This window comes from Oncorhynchus kisutch, linkage group LG23 (genome assembly GCF_002021735.2).
Source record: "Oncorhynchus kisutch isolate 150728-3 linkage group LG23, Okis_V2, whole genome shotgun sequence".
NCBI classification, from domain to species: Eukaryota; Metazoa; Chordata; class Actinopteri; order Salmoniformes; family Salmonidae; genus Oncorhynchus; species Oncorhynchus kisutch.
Window position 1 is genome coordinate 38,945,290 of NC_034196.2, and position 13,518 is coordinate 38,958,807.

Here is a 13,518-nt window from a genome sequence, read left to right on the forward strand (position 1 = left end):
TTAATCCTAGTAAAAATTCCCTGTCTTAGGTCAGTTTTAAGAATGTGAAATAATGTGAAATGTCAGAATAATAGTAGAGAGAATGATTTAGTTCATCTTTTATTTCTTTCATCACATTCCCAGTGGGTCAGAAGTTTACATACACTCAATTCGTATTTGGTAGCATTGCCTTTAAATTGTTTAACTTCTGTCAAACATTTCGGGTAGCCTTCCACAAGCTTCCCACAATAAGTTCGGTGAATTTTGGCCCATTCCAACTGACCGAGCTGGTGTAAGTTGCTCGCACATACTTTTTCAGTTCTTCCCACAAATTTTCTGTAGGATTGAGGTCGGGGCTTTGTGTTGGCCCCTCCAATACCTTGACATTGTTGTCCTGAAGCCATTTTGCTTAACTTTGGAAGTATTCTTGGGGTCATTGTCCAGTTGGAAGATCCATTTGCAACCAAGCTTTAACTTCCTGACTGATGTCTTGAGATGTTGCTTCAATATATCCACATAATGTTCCATCTTCATGATGCCATCTATTTTGTGAAGTGCACCTCCTGGAGCAAAGCACCCCCACAACATGATGCTGCTGTGGTCTCTTCATTCTTTCCAGAGCTATAAGTATAATAATAATTTCCATAGGGTTAACAATGACCTGATTCATGAAGTAGGTTGATGGGCACATACTGTACAGTGCAGTTTGCCAAGAGACAAGAACGGCGAATACTGCCAGGAAGCCTCGATCCTTACAGAATAAGCTTCAACTTTTTCCCTGTGTGACCATAGAGAGATTACACTTCCCATGAAGACGTGGACCTATTGTTACGACAGACAAAAAAGGCTTAATCATAGCAACCCCGTCTGCGGTCAAATGTAAATTCGTGTCAATGCCTATATTCAAAATGGCTACAGCTCACTTCTCTTTGCTTAACATGCTGGTGATTTTCTTCCTGAGCGTGGCTGGCCCAGATGTACAGCCCAGGAGGAGGGCATTGTGGGCTTTTCATGGAATGATAGCAGGGGTAAGGGTGGGCTTTTCATGGAATGACAGCAGGGGGACATTGATTGGGAACAACAGGAGGGCGAATGATTTTCCATCTTTCCTCTAAATGTAACCACAGTAACAAAAGGTGTGTGTGTGTGTGTGTGTGTGTGTGTGTGTGTGTGTGTGTGTGTGTGTGTGTGTGTGTGTGTGTGTGTGTGTGTGTGTGTGTGTGTGTGTGTGTGTGTGTGTGTGTGTGTGTGTGTGTGTGTGTGGTTGCCTATGTGTGTGTGTGTGTGTGTGTGTGTGTGTGTGGTTGCCTATGTGTGTGTGAGAACTGTTCAACGTTGGTCTGACCAATCGGAATCTATGGTTCAAGATTGTTTTGATCACGCGGACTGGAAAATGTTCCGGGTTGCCCCTGAGAATAGTGTTGACGTATACACTGACTTGGTGACGGAGTTCATCAGGAAGTGCATAGAGGATGTTGTTCCCACGGTGACGATTACAACCTATCCAAACCAAAAACCGTGGATAGATGGCAGCATTCACGCAAAACTGAAAAGCAAAACACCGCATTTAACCACGGCAAGGTGACTGGGAATATGAATGTGTACAAACAGACCAGCAATGACCTCCGTAAAGCAATCAAAGAGGAAAAACAACAGTACGAGAGTGGAGTTGCAATTCAACGGCTCAGACACAAAGACACATGTGGCAGGTACTCCAGACCATCACAGATTATAAAGGGAAAGCCAGCCATGTCACAGACTCCAACGCCTTGCTCCCGGACAATATAAAAACACTCTCTATGACCACTTAGAGGAAAACACTGAGCCGCCGACATGGGCCACCGCAGCTCACGAGGACTCTGAGCTCCCCTTCTCCGTGGTCGACGTGAGTAAGACATTTAAGTGCATTAACCCTCGCAAGGCTGCCGGCCCAGACGGCATCCCAAACCGCGTCCACAGAGCATGTGCACACCAGCTGGCTGGAGTGTATACAGACATATTAAATCTCTCTCTATCCCAGTCTGCTGTCCCCACTTGCTTCAGGATGTCCACCATTGTTCCTGTATCCAAGAAAGTGAAGGTAACTGAACTAAATGACTATCACCCCGTAGCACTCACTTCTGTCATAATGAAGTGCTTTGAGAGGCTCTACTTTTTTTTGTAACGGTCAGCTTTCTCAAATCAAATCAAATCAAATGATATTTGTCACATACACATGGTTAGCAGATGTTAATGCGAGTGTAGTGAAATGCTTGTGCTTCTAGTTCCGACAATGCAATAATAACCAACAAGTAATCTAACTAACAATTCCAAAACTACTGTCTTATACACACAAGTGTAAGGGGATAAAGAATATGTACATAAAGATATATGAATGAGTGATGGTACAGAGCGGCATAGGCAAGATACAGTAGATGGTATCGAGTACAGTATATACATATGAGATGAGTATGTAAACAAAGTGGCATAGTTAAAGTGGCTAGTGATACATGTATTACATAAAGATGCAGTAGATGATATAGAGTACAGTATATACGTATACATATGAGATGAATAATGTAGGGTATGTAAACATTATATTAGGTAGCATTGTTTAAAGTGGCTAGTGATATATTTTACATAATTTCCCATCAATTCCCATTATTAAAGTGGCTGGAGTTGAGTCAGTGTGTTGGCAGCAGCCACTCAATGTTAGTGGTGGCTGTTTAACAGTCTGATGGCCTTGAGATAGAAGCTGTTTTTCAGTCTCTTGGTCCCAGCTTTGATGCACCTGTACTGACCTCGCCTTCTGGATGATAGCGGGGTGAACAGGCAGTGGCTCGGGTGGTTGTTGTCCTTGATGATCTTTATAGCCTTCCTGTGACATCGGGTGGTGTAGGTGTCCTGGAGGGCAGGTAGTTTGCCCCCAGTGATGCGTTGTGCAGACCTCACTACCCTCTGGAGAGCCTTACGGTTGTGGGCGGAGCAGTTGCCGTACCAGGCGGTGATACAGCCCGCCAGGATGCTCTCGATTGTGCATCTGTAAAAGTTTGTGAGTGCTTTTGGTGACAAGCCGAATTTCTTCAGCCTCCTGAGGTTGAAGAGGCGCTGCTGCGCCTTCTTCACGATGCTGTCTGTGTGGGTGGACCAATTCAGTTTGTCTGTGATGTGTATGCCGAGGAACTTAAAACTTGCTACCCTCTCCACTACTGTTCCATCGATGTGGATAGGGGGGTGTTCCCTCTGCTGTTTCCCGAAGTCCACAATCATCTCCTTAGTTTTGTTGACGTTGGGTGTGAGGTTATTTTCCTGACACCACACTCCGAGGGCCCTCACCTCCTTCCTGTAGGCCGTCTCGTCGTTGTTGGTAATCAAGCCTACCACTGTTGTGTTGTCCGCAAACTTGATGATTGAGTTGGAGGCGTGCGTGGCCATGCAGTTGTGGGTGAACAGGGAGTACAGGAGAGGGCTCAGAACGCACCCTTGTGGGGCCCCAGTGTTGAGGATCAGCGGGGTGGAGATGTTGTTGCCTACCCTCCCCACCTGGGGGCGGCCCGTCAGGAAGTCCAGTACCCAGTTGCACAGGGCGGGGTCGAGACCCAGGGTCTCGAGCTTGATGACGAGCTTGGAGGGTACTATGGTGTTAAATGACGAGCTGTAGTCGATGAACAGCATTCTCACATAGGTATTCCTCTTGTCCAGATGGGTTAGGGCAGTGTGCAGTGTGGTTGAGATTGCATCGTCTGTGGACCTATTTGGGCGGTAAGCAAATTGGAGTGGGTCTAGGGTGTCAGGTAGGGTGGAGGTGATATGGTCCTTGACTAGTCTCTCAAAGCACTTCATAATGACGGAAGTGAGTGCTACGGGGCGGTAGTCGTTTAGCTCAGTTACCTTACCTTTCTTGGGAACAGGAACAATGGTGGCCCTCTTGAAGCATGTGGGAACAGCAGACTGGGATAGGGATTGATTGAATATGTCCGTAAACACACCAGCCAGCTGGTCTGCGCATGCTCTGAGGGCACGGCTGGGGATGCCATCTGGGCCTGCAGCCTTGCGAGGGTTAACACGTTTAAATGTTTTACTCACCTCGGTTGCAGTGAAGGAGAGGCTGCATGTTTTGGTTGCAGGCCGTGTCAGTGGCACTGTATTGTCCTCAAAGCGGGCAAAAAAGTTATTTAGTCTGCCTGGGAGCAAGACATCCTGGTCCGTGACGGGGCTGGTTTTCTTTTTGTAATCCGTGATTGACTGTAGACCCTGCCACATACCTCTTGTGTCTGAGCCGTTGAATTGAGATTCTACTTTGTCTCTATACTGACGCTTAGCTTGTTTGATTTTCTTGCGGAGGGAATAGCTACACTGTCTGTATTCGGTCATGTTACCGGTCACCTTGCCCTGATTAAAAGCAGTGGTTCGCGCTTTCAGTTTCACGCAAATGCTGCCATCAAACCACGGTTTCTGGTTTGGGATTGTTTTAGTCGTTGCTATGGGAATGACATCTTCAAAGCACGTTCTAATGAACTCGCACACCGAATCAGCGTATTCGTCAATGTTGTTGTCTGACGCAATACGAAACATATCCCAGTCCACGTGATGGAAGCAGTCTTGGAGTGTGGAATTAGATTGGTCGGACCAGCGTTGCACACACCTCAGCGTGGGAGCTTCTTGTTTTAGTTTCTGTCTGTAGGCAGGGATCAACAAAATGGAGTCGTGGTCTATATCAGGTGAACCGTTTAGATATTACAGCACTCTTTGTAAATAGTCCCACACATTTTAGGGGACCAAAAGTATTGAGACAAATTCACTTATGTGTTTATTAAAGTAGTCGGGTGTGCGTAATGATGAGTGCCAGGTGTGCATAATGGTGAGTGCCAGGTGTGCGTAATGATGAATCCCAGGACCGGTGGTTAGTATTCTGACTACGTCATATGCCGGAGGGGAAGAGCCGGAGAAGATGTGACATGCTAGCCTGCAGTGATTACATCAAACTTGTGACTCTACAAACTTGATGGATGCATTTGCTGTTTGTTTTGCTGTTTATTTTGTGCCCAATAGAAATTATTGGAGTCACTTTTATTAAGTAAGAATAAAATATGTTTCTGAACACTTCTACATTAATGTGGATGTTACCATAATTACGGATAGTCTTGAATGAATCGTGAATAATGATGAGTGAGAAAGTAACAGAAGTATGCTAACCTCTCACCATTACAATAGCAGGGGAGGTTAGCATTTTTGGGTGGGTATGATATTTGTGCGTCTAACTTTCTCACTCATCATTATTCATGATTCATTTAGGACTATCCATAACCATGGTAGCATCCACATGACTGTAGACGTGTTTAGAAACATATTATATTCTTATTTACAATAAAAGTGACTCCAAAATGACTCATTTATATTGTTACAGAGTTTAATGGCTGTGATAGGAGAAAACTGAGGATGGATCAACAACGTTATAGTAACTCAACAATACTAACCTAATTGACAGAGTGAAAAGAAGGAAGCCTGTACAGAAAAACAAATATTCCAAAAGATGCATCCTGTTTGCAACAAGGCACTAAAGTCATAATGAAAAAAATGTCTCATAGCAATTCACTTTTTTTCCTGAATACAAAGTGTTATGTCTGGTGCAATGCCAATACAACACATTACTGAGTACCACTCTCTCATTATTTTCAAGCATATTGGTGGCTGCATCATGTTATGGGTATGCTTGTAATTGTTAAGGACTGGGGAGTTTCTCAGGATAAAAAAGAAACGGAATGGAGCTAAGCACAGACAAAGTCCTAGAGGAAAACCTTGTTCAGTCTTCTTTCCACCAGACACTGGAAGATGAATTCACCTTTCAGCAGGACAATAACCTAAAATACAAGGCCTCATCTACAGTGGAGTTGCTTACGAAAAAGACTGTGAATGTTCCTGAGTGGACGAGTTACAGTTTTGACTTAAATCTACTTGCAAATCTATGGCAAGACCTGAAAATAGTTGTCTAGCAATGATCAACAACCAATTTGACAGAATCTTTTAAATAATAATTGTCAAATGTTGCACAATCCAGGTATGGAAAGCTCTTAGACTTGCCCAGAAAGACTCAGCTGTAATCGCTGCCAAAGGTGCTCACGGATGTGAATACTTAAGTAAATGAGCTATTTCTGTATTTAATTTAATAAATTTGCAAAGATTTATAAAAACATGTTTTCACTTTGTCATTATGGGATATTTAATCCATTTAGAATTCAGGCTGTAACACATCAAAATGTGGAATAAATCAAGGGGTATGAATACTTTCTGAAGGCACTGTATTTATATTCCAGACTCTGACATTGCTCGTTCTGATATTTCTGTATTTTATTTTTTGGATGTGTTATTTTGTTATGCTAGGTGTTACTGTTGGATCTAGAAAAACAAGCATTTCGCTGCACCTGCGAAAACATCTGCAAATATGTGTATGCCGACCAATACAATTTGATTTGTACACTGACATCCTCACACACCCCACAATCCATCAAAACTCCCATCCAACAACAAACTCCGGGGGCTGACCTTTTCAGATGAAACTGCCAAAGAGATACTAACAAAACACAGCACTCCATCTTCTTTCTTTACGAGAAACCATGGAGTAATTGTTAATGAATGGGAATCATAGATCACTATTCCCATCTCATCTCCAGTTTCTCTCCAGACACTATCAATTCCTGAATAGAAACAATGGCATAGGTTCACACTCTCACAACTACAACGGATTAGGAACGATGAAGTATACTAGAAATGGCACACTAGAAGTGTCATTCAGTATTCTCATGTATTCTCATAAATATGAATAACATGAGACTATGCTCACATCTACGTGGCACCGTTTCTAGACCAACGGTATCATACAACCGAATCTAAATGAAGGGCTAGTCGCTGACCCAAAGACTATTTGGCATGAGAGGTCCTGATTGTCTTTGGATGTGTCTCAAATGGCACCCTATTCCCAGTATAGTGCACTACTTTTGACCAGGGCCCACAAGGTGGTACACTATAAATGGTACACTATGTAGGAAACACTGTTCCCTCTAAACTGGTCGATCTGAAAGGCATTCCTAGTCGATCGCCAAACATTTATGTAAAAAAACAAACGATGATAAAGCCTTGAGTTCCTATTTATTCGACTCGGGCTGTTGGCGGAAAGTGCACCCGATTCAGATGCCCTACACGCTGGGTAGGCGAACAACTTCTGCCTTCCCGGCGGGCCCAGAGAGCAAATCAAGTACACTGTAGGCCTAACGCAGGCCAAACGGATGGCTCAGATTACCGTGTCTGCAGTAATGTAGCAGGCATTAAAGAAAGCTACAGCAAAGTTGGTACTGTGAGATTTCAAAACGTTTAAAACCATGACTAGAGCGAGACTGTCAACGAATACAGCAAAGAGCTGTTGTTTAAGTTCTTACTCAGCACTGTCAACACTTTGTATTCAATCATTTTATAAGCCATAAAATGTAAGTTCTTCCTATTTCCACTCAGTGCTACAACAAGCACTGCAGCAGTAATGAATGAGTAGGAAAGTGTATCTATATGCTTGCGTTGTTATTATTAACGGCTTGGGTCTTTTTTAATATCGAGGAATATTTCACTTTCTCTGTTCATAGGAGTAACAACATGAATTTGTGCATGAGGCAGAAATAATGTGGTGCGACTTGAGTTTCGCCATTAGATGGAAGACAGGGTCCCTTTTAGGTCAGTATCAGCAGAGGAAAGGGAGAGCGGAGGGATGTTGAGATGCTGCTCTCACCCTCCGCTGAGACGGACAATCAGATGCAGGCACCATCAGCCAAGTAAAATAAAAATAAAAAGCTAATTATTTAAATGTATGCTCACTCAGCTGTGCCTCACAAGTAATACAACAACAGATCTATTACCAGTGTGATCATATAGCCTACCTCAAAATGGCTCGAACAACAATGCCTTGGCAGGGTAATTCAAGCAAAGATAATATACGGTCATAATTTATTGGGCCTATAGCTTATTGCACAAACCTCATTGCTGCAGTACCGTATTTAATTGGTTAATGTTGCATTCGCTTACGTCTCTGAAGTCATGTAAAAAAAGCGGTAGATCTCGGTTTGCACTTTGACTCTTGACTCAGAAAAGGTTGGGGACCACTGTTCTAGAGTTTTCCCTGTTAACACTATCAACGTTCCCCTTTACTGTGGCAACTGTGATCGAATCAACGCAATTTTAGCCACTTTTAATGCAACATACCAAAACTAAATGAACTATGCAAGATACTTTGTTAACATTTGAGCTGACACTCTTATCCAGAGCAACTTACAGGAGCAATTAGGGTTAAGTGCCTTGCTCAAGGGCACGTTGGCAGATTTTTCACCTAATTGGTTCAGAGATTCAAACCAGCAACCTTTCAGTTACTGGCCCAATGCTCTTAACCGCTAGGCTACTTGCTGTCCCTGTTGTTGGCAGAACGCATCGGTGTAGGTTTCTATTGCATTGACACGCACGACTCAGCCCGTATTCTATAAGCAAATAGACCATTGCAATATATGGATCTGTGCCATTTACTTTGAACTGGACTGTGTTTACAGCATAAGCGGTCATGAGTAGATGTGTTGGTTTTGAAATCATAGCGAGAGCTGCATGTTGCCACGTGTGCACATTTTTGTTCATATCCTTTGCTAGTTAGTGAGTTATTAGCTCAGTTATAGATCAGTAATAGGGGAGTGATTGCTTCCTACAAGAGCAGAAAAGTATACATTTCTATACTGAAAAGAGAGTCAGGTAAAGAGATTTTGTTTTGTCTCACACACCCACAAAATAAATGGGTGGATAAACCATAGCTGCAACTATAACTAAGGGAGGGAGAATGATTACTGTGCCAAGGTGCACATAGCGATCTAGAAATAATTAAAAGGTATATTAACAGTTAGGACTATAACAAAGGTTCTATCTACCTGTGAAACTATATTATGCAGGGAGGAAAACAAGGGCAAATCATTTTTGTGAGGATCTTTTGAAGCTGACACAGACACACAAAGTGTGTGGACATTGAAAGAGCCGACCGTGGCTTGAAGTAGAGAGGTTGCAGTTTTCTGGCTGAAGGACACTGTGTTCTTAAAATCAAAACCCAGTAGTATACGTTTGCATTGACACATCACGCTCAAAGTAAAGCTGATCACATTTAACATGAGTCACCAAAATGCTTTTTACCTACTGTATGTCATTCACAGGCTTTCAAGGGGCAACTACCATCGTAATTCAGATAAATCGAAATTCAGTTTAATGGTCTTTGTGCTGTCTGAATGGAGAGCAGATTGCATCCACTCTAGGTTAGTGTTCCATGATTGTAAATTACAAAGACCATATGCATTTATACTCACACATATACTGACACACAAAACCAGACATTTTAAGGAGCACAGATACACACACACACTCAATACTGAAAAGACCACTAAGCTTCCCTGAGTCTCCTTGTCTGACTCTTTCACTGTCTCTCTCCCTCTCTCGCTCATCCACCTGTCTCGTTCTCCCTCTCTCACACACACATCAATCCACATCCCACGACCCTGCCACCAGACCTTTGTCTCCACATGCAGTCTCCTGTCTCTCTTACCTGCTGGTGTCTGCTGAGGTGATGGCGATGAGCGGGGGGATCCTGAGGGCGAGGCTAGTGGGCCGAGGGATCTGCTCCGTCTCTGGCCTCGGGGCCCAGTCACGCTGCTCCGCCTGCCTAAAGGCCAATGGGGGAAGCTGCAGGTTCCGGCAGGAGAGCCTCCGCACCTGGACAGTCTCCATCTCCACGCCCAGACCTGGCTCTGGAGAGTCATCGTCAGAAACCTGCAGAGGACGGGAGAGAGCAGGACCTCCATGAATCATCAATGATCAGGGATCTTATTCAAGGCTATAAAAGAGAAGATTTGAGTCTGGGGCTGTATAATAGGTCTATGTTATGAGGAAATGTGCTAATACAGACTATTCTATTGATTAATATCTATCAGAACGCTAAATATAAGGCGAAATAGTCAGCAAGGTTTATACAAATCTCTGCTGTTGAAAACTAAATGTTAGTCTAAAAGAAATGTGAGATAATGTCTAGACGCTTTTTATAGTGGAGATCAAGTTTAAAAATGCATTTATAATTGCATTGGCTGGGCTGTGGATTGCGCAGTCAGATGGAACAGACTACATAGGCATTTTAACGTCATAGATTTAGCCGGTGGTAACGTGTGGAATAGACACTGGCTGGAAGGCGGTTTGAACCAATCAGAATTGAGGATTAAACCCACCAGGGTGTATGATGATTAATATCAATCAGAATGCTAAACAGAAGATGACTAAGGTTAATACGTGAAGGTGTTATGTCTGGACTTCCAGTTGTGTTTCCTATGAGAGTGGTTTTATCTCAGAATACAGATTCAGATTGTATTTTCTGTCAAGTTGTCAGTTTGTTTGGCAAAGTCCAGTAGGTTATCTAATTGTCAGTCAGGGAGGAACTCTAAATGCAAGATAGATTAAACTCATAATAGATGACTGTTCCTCCCTGCAGTTGATGCAGTATTAAATTAGTATGGTGACGCTATCCCAAGGCTGAATTTCAGTTTTGAGCCTGAATTAATTTCCATCTAGGCCAATAGCCCTACCAGGGATTAAATGTCATCTAAAGATGTGATCTTTGGTTCATATTGGATGTACGTGACTTTAATTAATGGGAAGGTTAAACTGAGATGATCCATAGAGGAGCATGCTTGTGCTTCGAATTGTAAAATAAGTGTACCCTGCATTTATACGGCCTACAGTACAAATAAAACTAGAACATGTCTTTTCTGAAAACCATTGGCGCTACTAGGATGCAGACTGACTCATATTGTAAAGGTAGGCATTCTGGACAGAAAGTCAAGACAGCATCATATCAACCAGTCACAGCATCTTCCAGCAGTATAAACTATGATGAAGCAATGATAATAAACTATTTTTAATGAATATGACACATTTCTGATTTCATACACCAAGCACAAGCGCACCACTTTACAGTCATGTTCAAATGCATATAAGAAACACAATGGATTTCGCTGTATTTCGCAATCCTCGAAAATAGACTGTTTCTTGTGGAGACATTTTGAGATTCGGGGAAACGAAATGAGGTGAGCACTAACAAGGCAATTTACCGTGCTGGCACAAACGTATACCTCCGGGCTTTGACTGCACAACCATGTGGCCAAATGGTGAAGGGAGAATCCGAGAGCAAGGCCACACAGGTCTGAATGAAGACGTTTTCACATTTCACACAAACAGTGTAATATTATGTGAAGGCTATCAATGGAACATCACCGGTAGGAATGTTCAGTCCATGTTCTACCGGTCCTAGACTATATGAATGCAGCTGCCAATACACTGAATCCATTGGACGCAGTTCATCACAGCACACTACGCTTTATTACGGGTCGACAGGTTCAGTACGCATCACTGCATTCTATATCAGAAAGCAGGTTTGGCCCTCTTTGAAGTCTCGTAGATCCATGCATTGCTCTCTTTTCGTTTCTAAGATTATTTTACAAAAACTCCCTCTGTACCTAAGTTCATTAATCACTTTTAGAAGTACAAGTTACCATACACATTCTCAAGGCTGGCTAACTCTGGAAATTCCTTTGGCCTCTACAGAGTTAGGTAAAATTGGATGAATTGTTGCCATTTCAGACGGCTGATTGAGGACCGCTCTAATTAAGAATATGTTTGAAGAGTTTCATTCTAAAATGCTGTACATTATATCTATTTTCAGAAATGTTGGTAAATGAGCTTTTATTGTTTGAAGAACATATGAAAGAGTGGTGTTTTTTTAAACTATTTAATCATGGCATAACTTGATGGTTTCATTTCAGAGACAAATAATCATGTTTTATGGAAAATGCTATCACTCTCAGAAAAATGAGTAGTACTGCCAGGTTTTAAACAGTCAAATGTAACAAATTTTTTATAAAGAACTGTACAAATGATACATTTGGGACATCAATATATATGTTTTTAAATATAAAAATATATATTTAATACAGTAATATGAGCTATGTATGTAAAACATTAACATTTGCCATTTCAGTCATTTAGCAGATGGTCTTATCAAAAGCAATTTACAGTAAATGTACTCCTCTTAAAGATAACTAGGTGAGACAACCACATATCATACTCAAATAGGATGCGGACAGCTCAGTACATCACTGGGGCTGAGCTCCCTGCCATCCAGGATCTCTATACCAGGCAGTGTGAAAGGAAGGCCCGGAAAATCGTTAAAGACTCCAACCAGCCAAGCCACAGAATATTTACTCTGCAAGCGGTACCGGTGCATCAAGTCTGACATCAACAGGCTCCTGAACAGCATCTATCCCCGATGCCATACGACTGCTAAATAGCTAACTAAATAGCTAACTAAATAGCTAACTAAATAGCAAAAAAATAATTGCTACACGGACTATTTGAGTTGAACTTTGTAATTTATTATTTATTTATTATCTTTGCACTTTCTCTATGTACACTCACAGGGCACTACACACTCACAGAGCACTACACACTCACAGGGCACTACACACTCACAGAGCACTACACACTCACAGGGCACTACACACTCACAGAGCACTACACACTCACAGGGCACTACACACTCACAGAGCACTACACACTCACAGGGCACTACACACTCACAGAGCACTACACACTCACAGAGCTCTACACACTCACAGAGCACTACACACTCACAGAGCACTACACACTCACAGAGCACTACACACTCACAGAGCACTACACACTCATAGAGCACTACACACTCACAGGGCACTACACACTCACAGGGTACTACACACTCACAGAGCACTACACACTCACAGAGCTCTACACACTCACAAAGCACTACACACTCACAGAGCACTACACACTCACAGGGCACTATACACTCACAGGGCACTACACACTCACAGAACACTATACACTCACAGGGCACTACACACTCACAGGGCACTACACACTCACAGGGCACTACACACTCACGCACACTGACACTCCGAACACACACACAACCATTCACTACATAATTTTCTCACACACACATACATTTATACTGACTACACACACGCACACCAACTCACATACAATCATCATATACGCTGCTGCTACTCTGTTCATTATACATGTATATCCTGATGCCTGGTCACCTTACCCCTATAGATATCTATCTCTATTGATCCAATATCCTCGGCACATTGTAAATATGTTACTGGAACTGACTGACCCTGTATATAGTATACTTATTTACTTTATCGTGTTCTTCTTGTATGTTTTTGTTCTACCTTGTTATTTTTTTGTATTACATTGTTATTGATTACTGCATTGTTGTGGTTAGAGCTTGCAGGAAAGGCATTTCAGTGTACTTGTGCATGTGACATTAAAACTTGAAACTTGATACGAGCATTCCATTCCAGCTAAACAATGGATATATAGCTTTTTGCAACAACAACAAAAAATCTGAGAACAGTAATATTTTACAAACTCAAATGTAAAAAAATTGGTGTGTACAGTGTT

General features: G+C 42.4%; 1 protein-coding gene across 2 annotated transcripts in view; it reads right to left on the reverse strand.

The window, feature by feature from the left end:
- Nucleotides 1-13,518, reverse strand: part of LOC109868753 (cAMP-specific 3',5'-cyclic phosphodiesterase 4D-like) — a 411,106-nt gene that overhangs the window by 326,225 nt on the left and 71,363 nt on the right. For both annotated transcript variants that reach the window (XM_031802500.1, XM_031802501.1), the window contains exon 3: nt 9,569-9,792. In XM_031802500.1, coding sequence (XP_031658360.1) covers nt 9,569-9,792 — 224 coding nt within the window. The remainder of the gene's footprint in view (nt 1-9,568; nt 9,793-13,518) is intronic.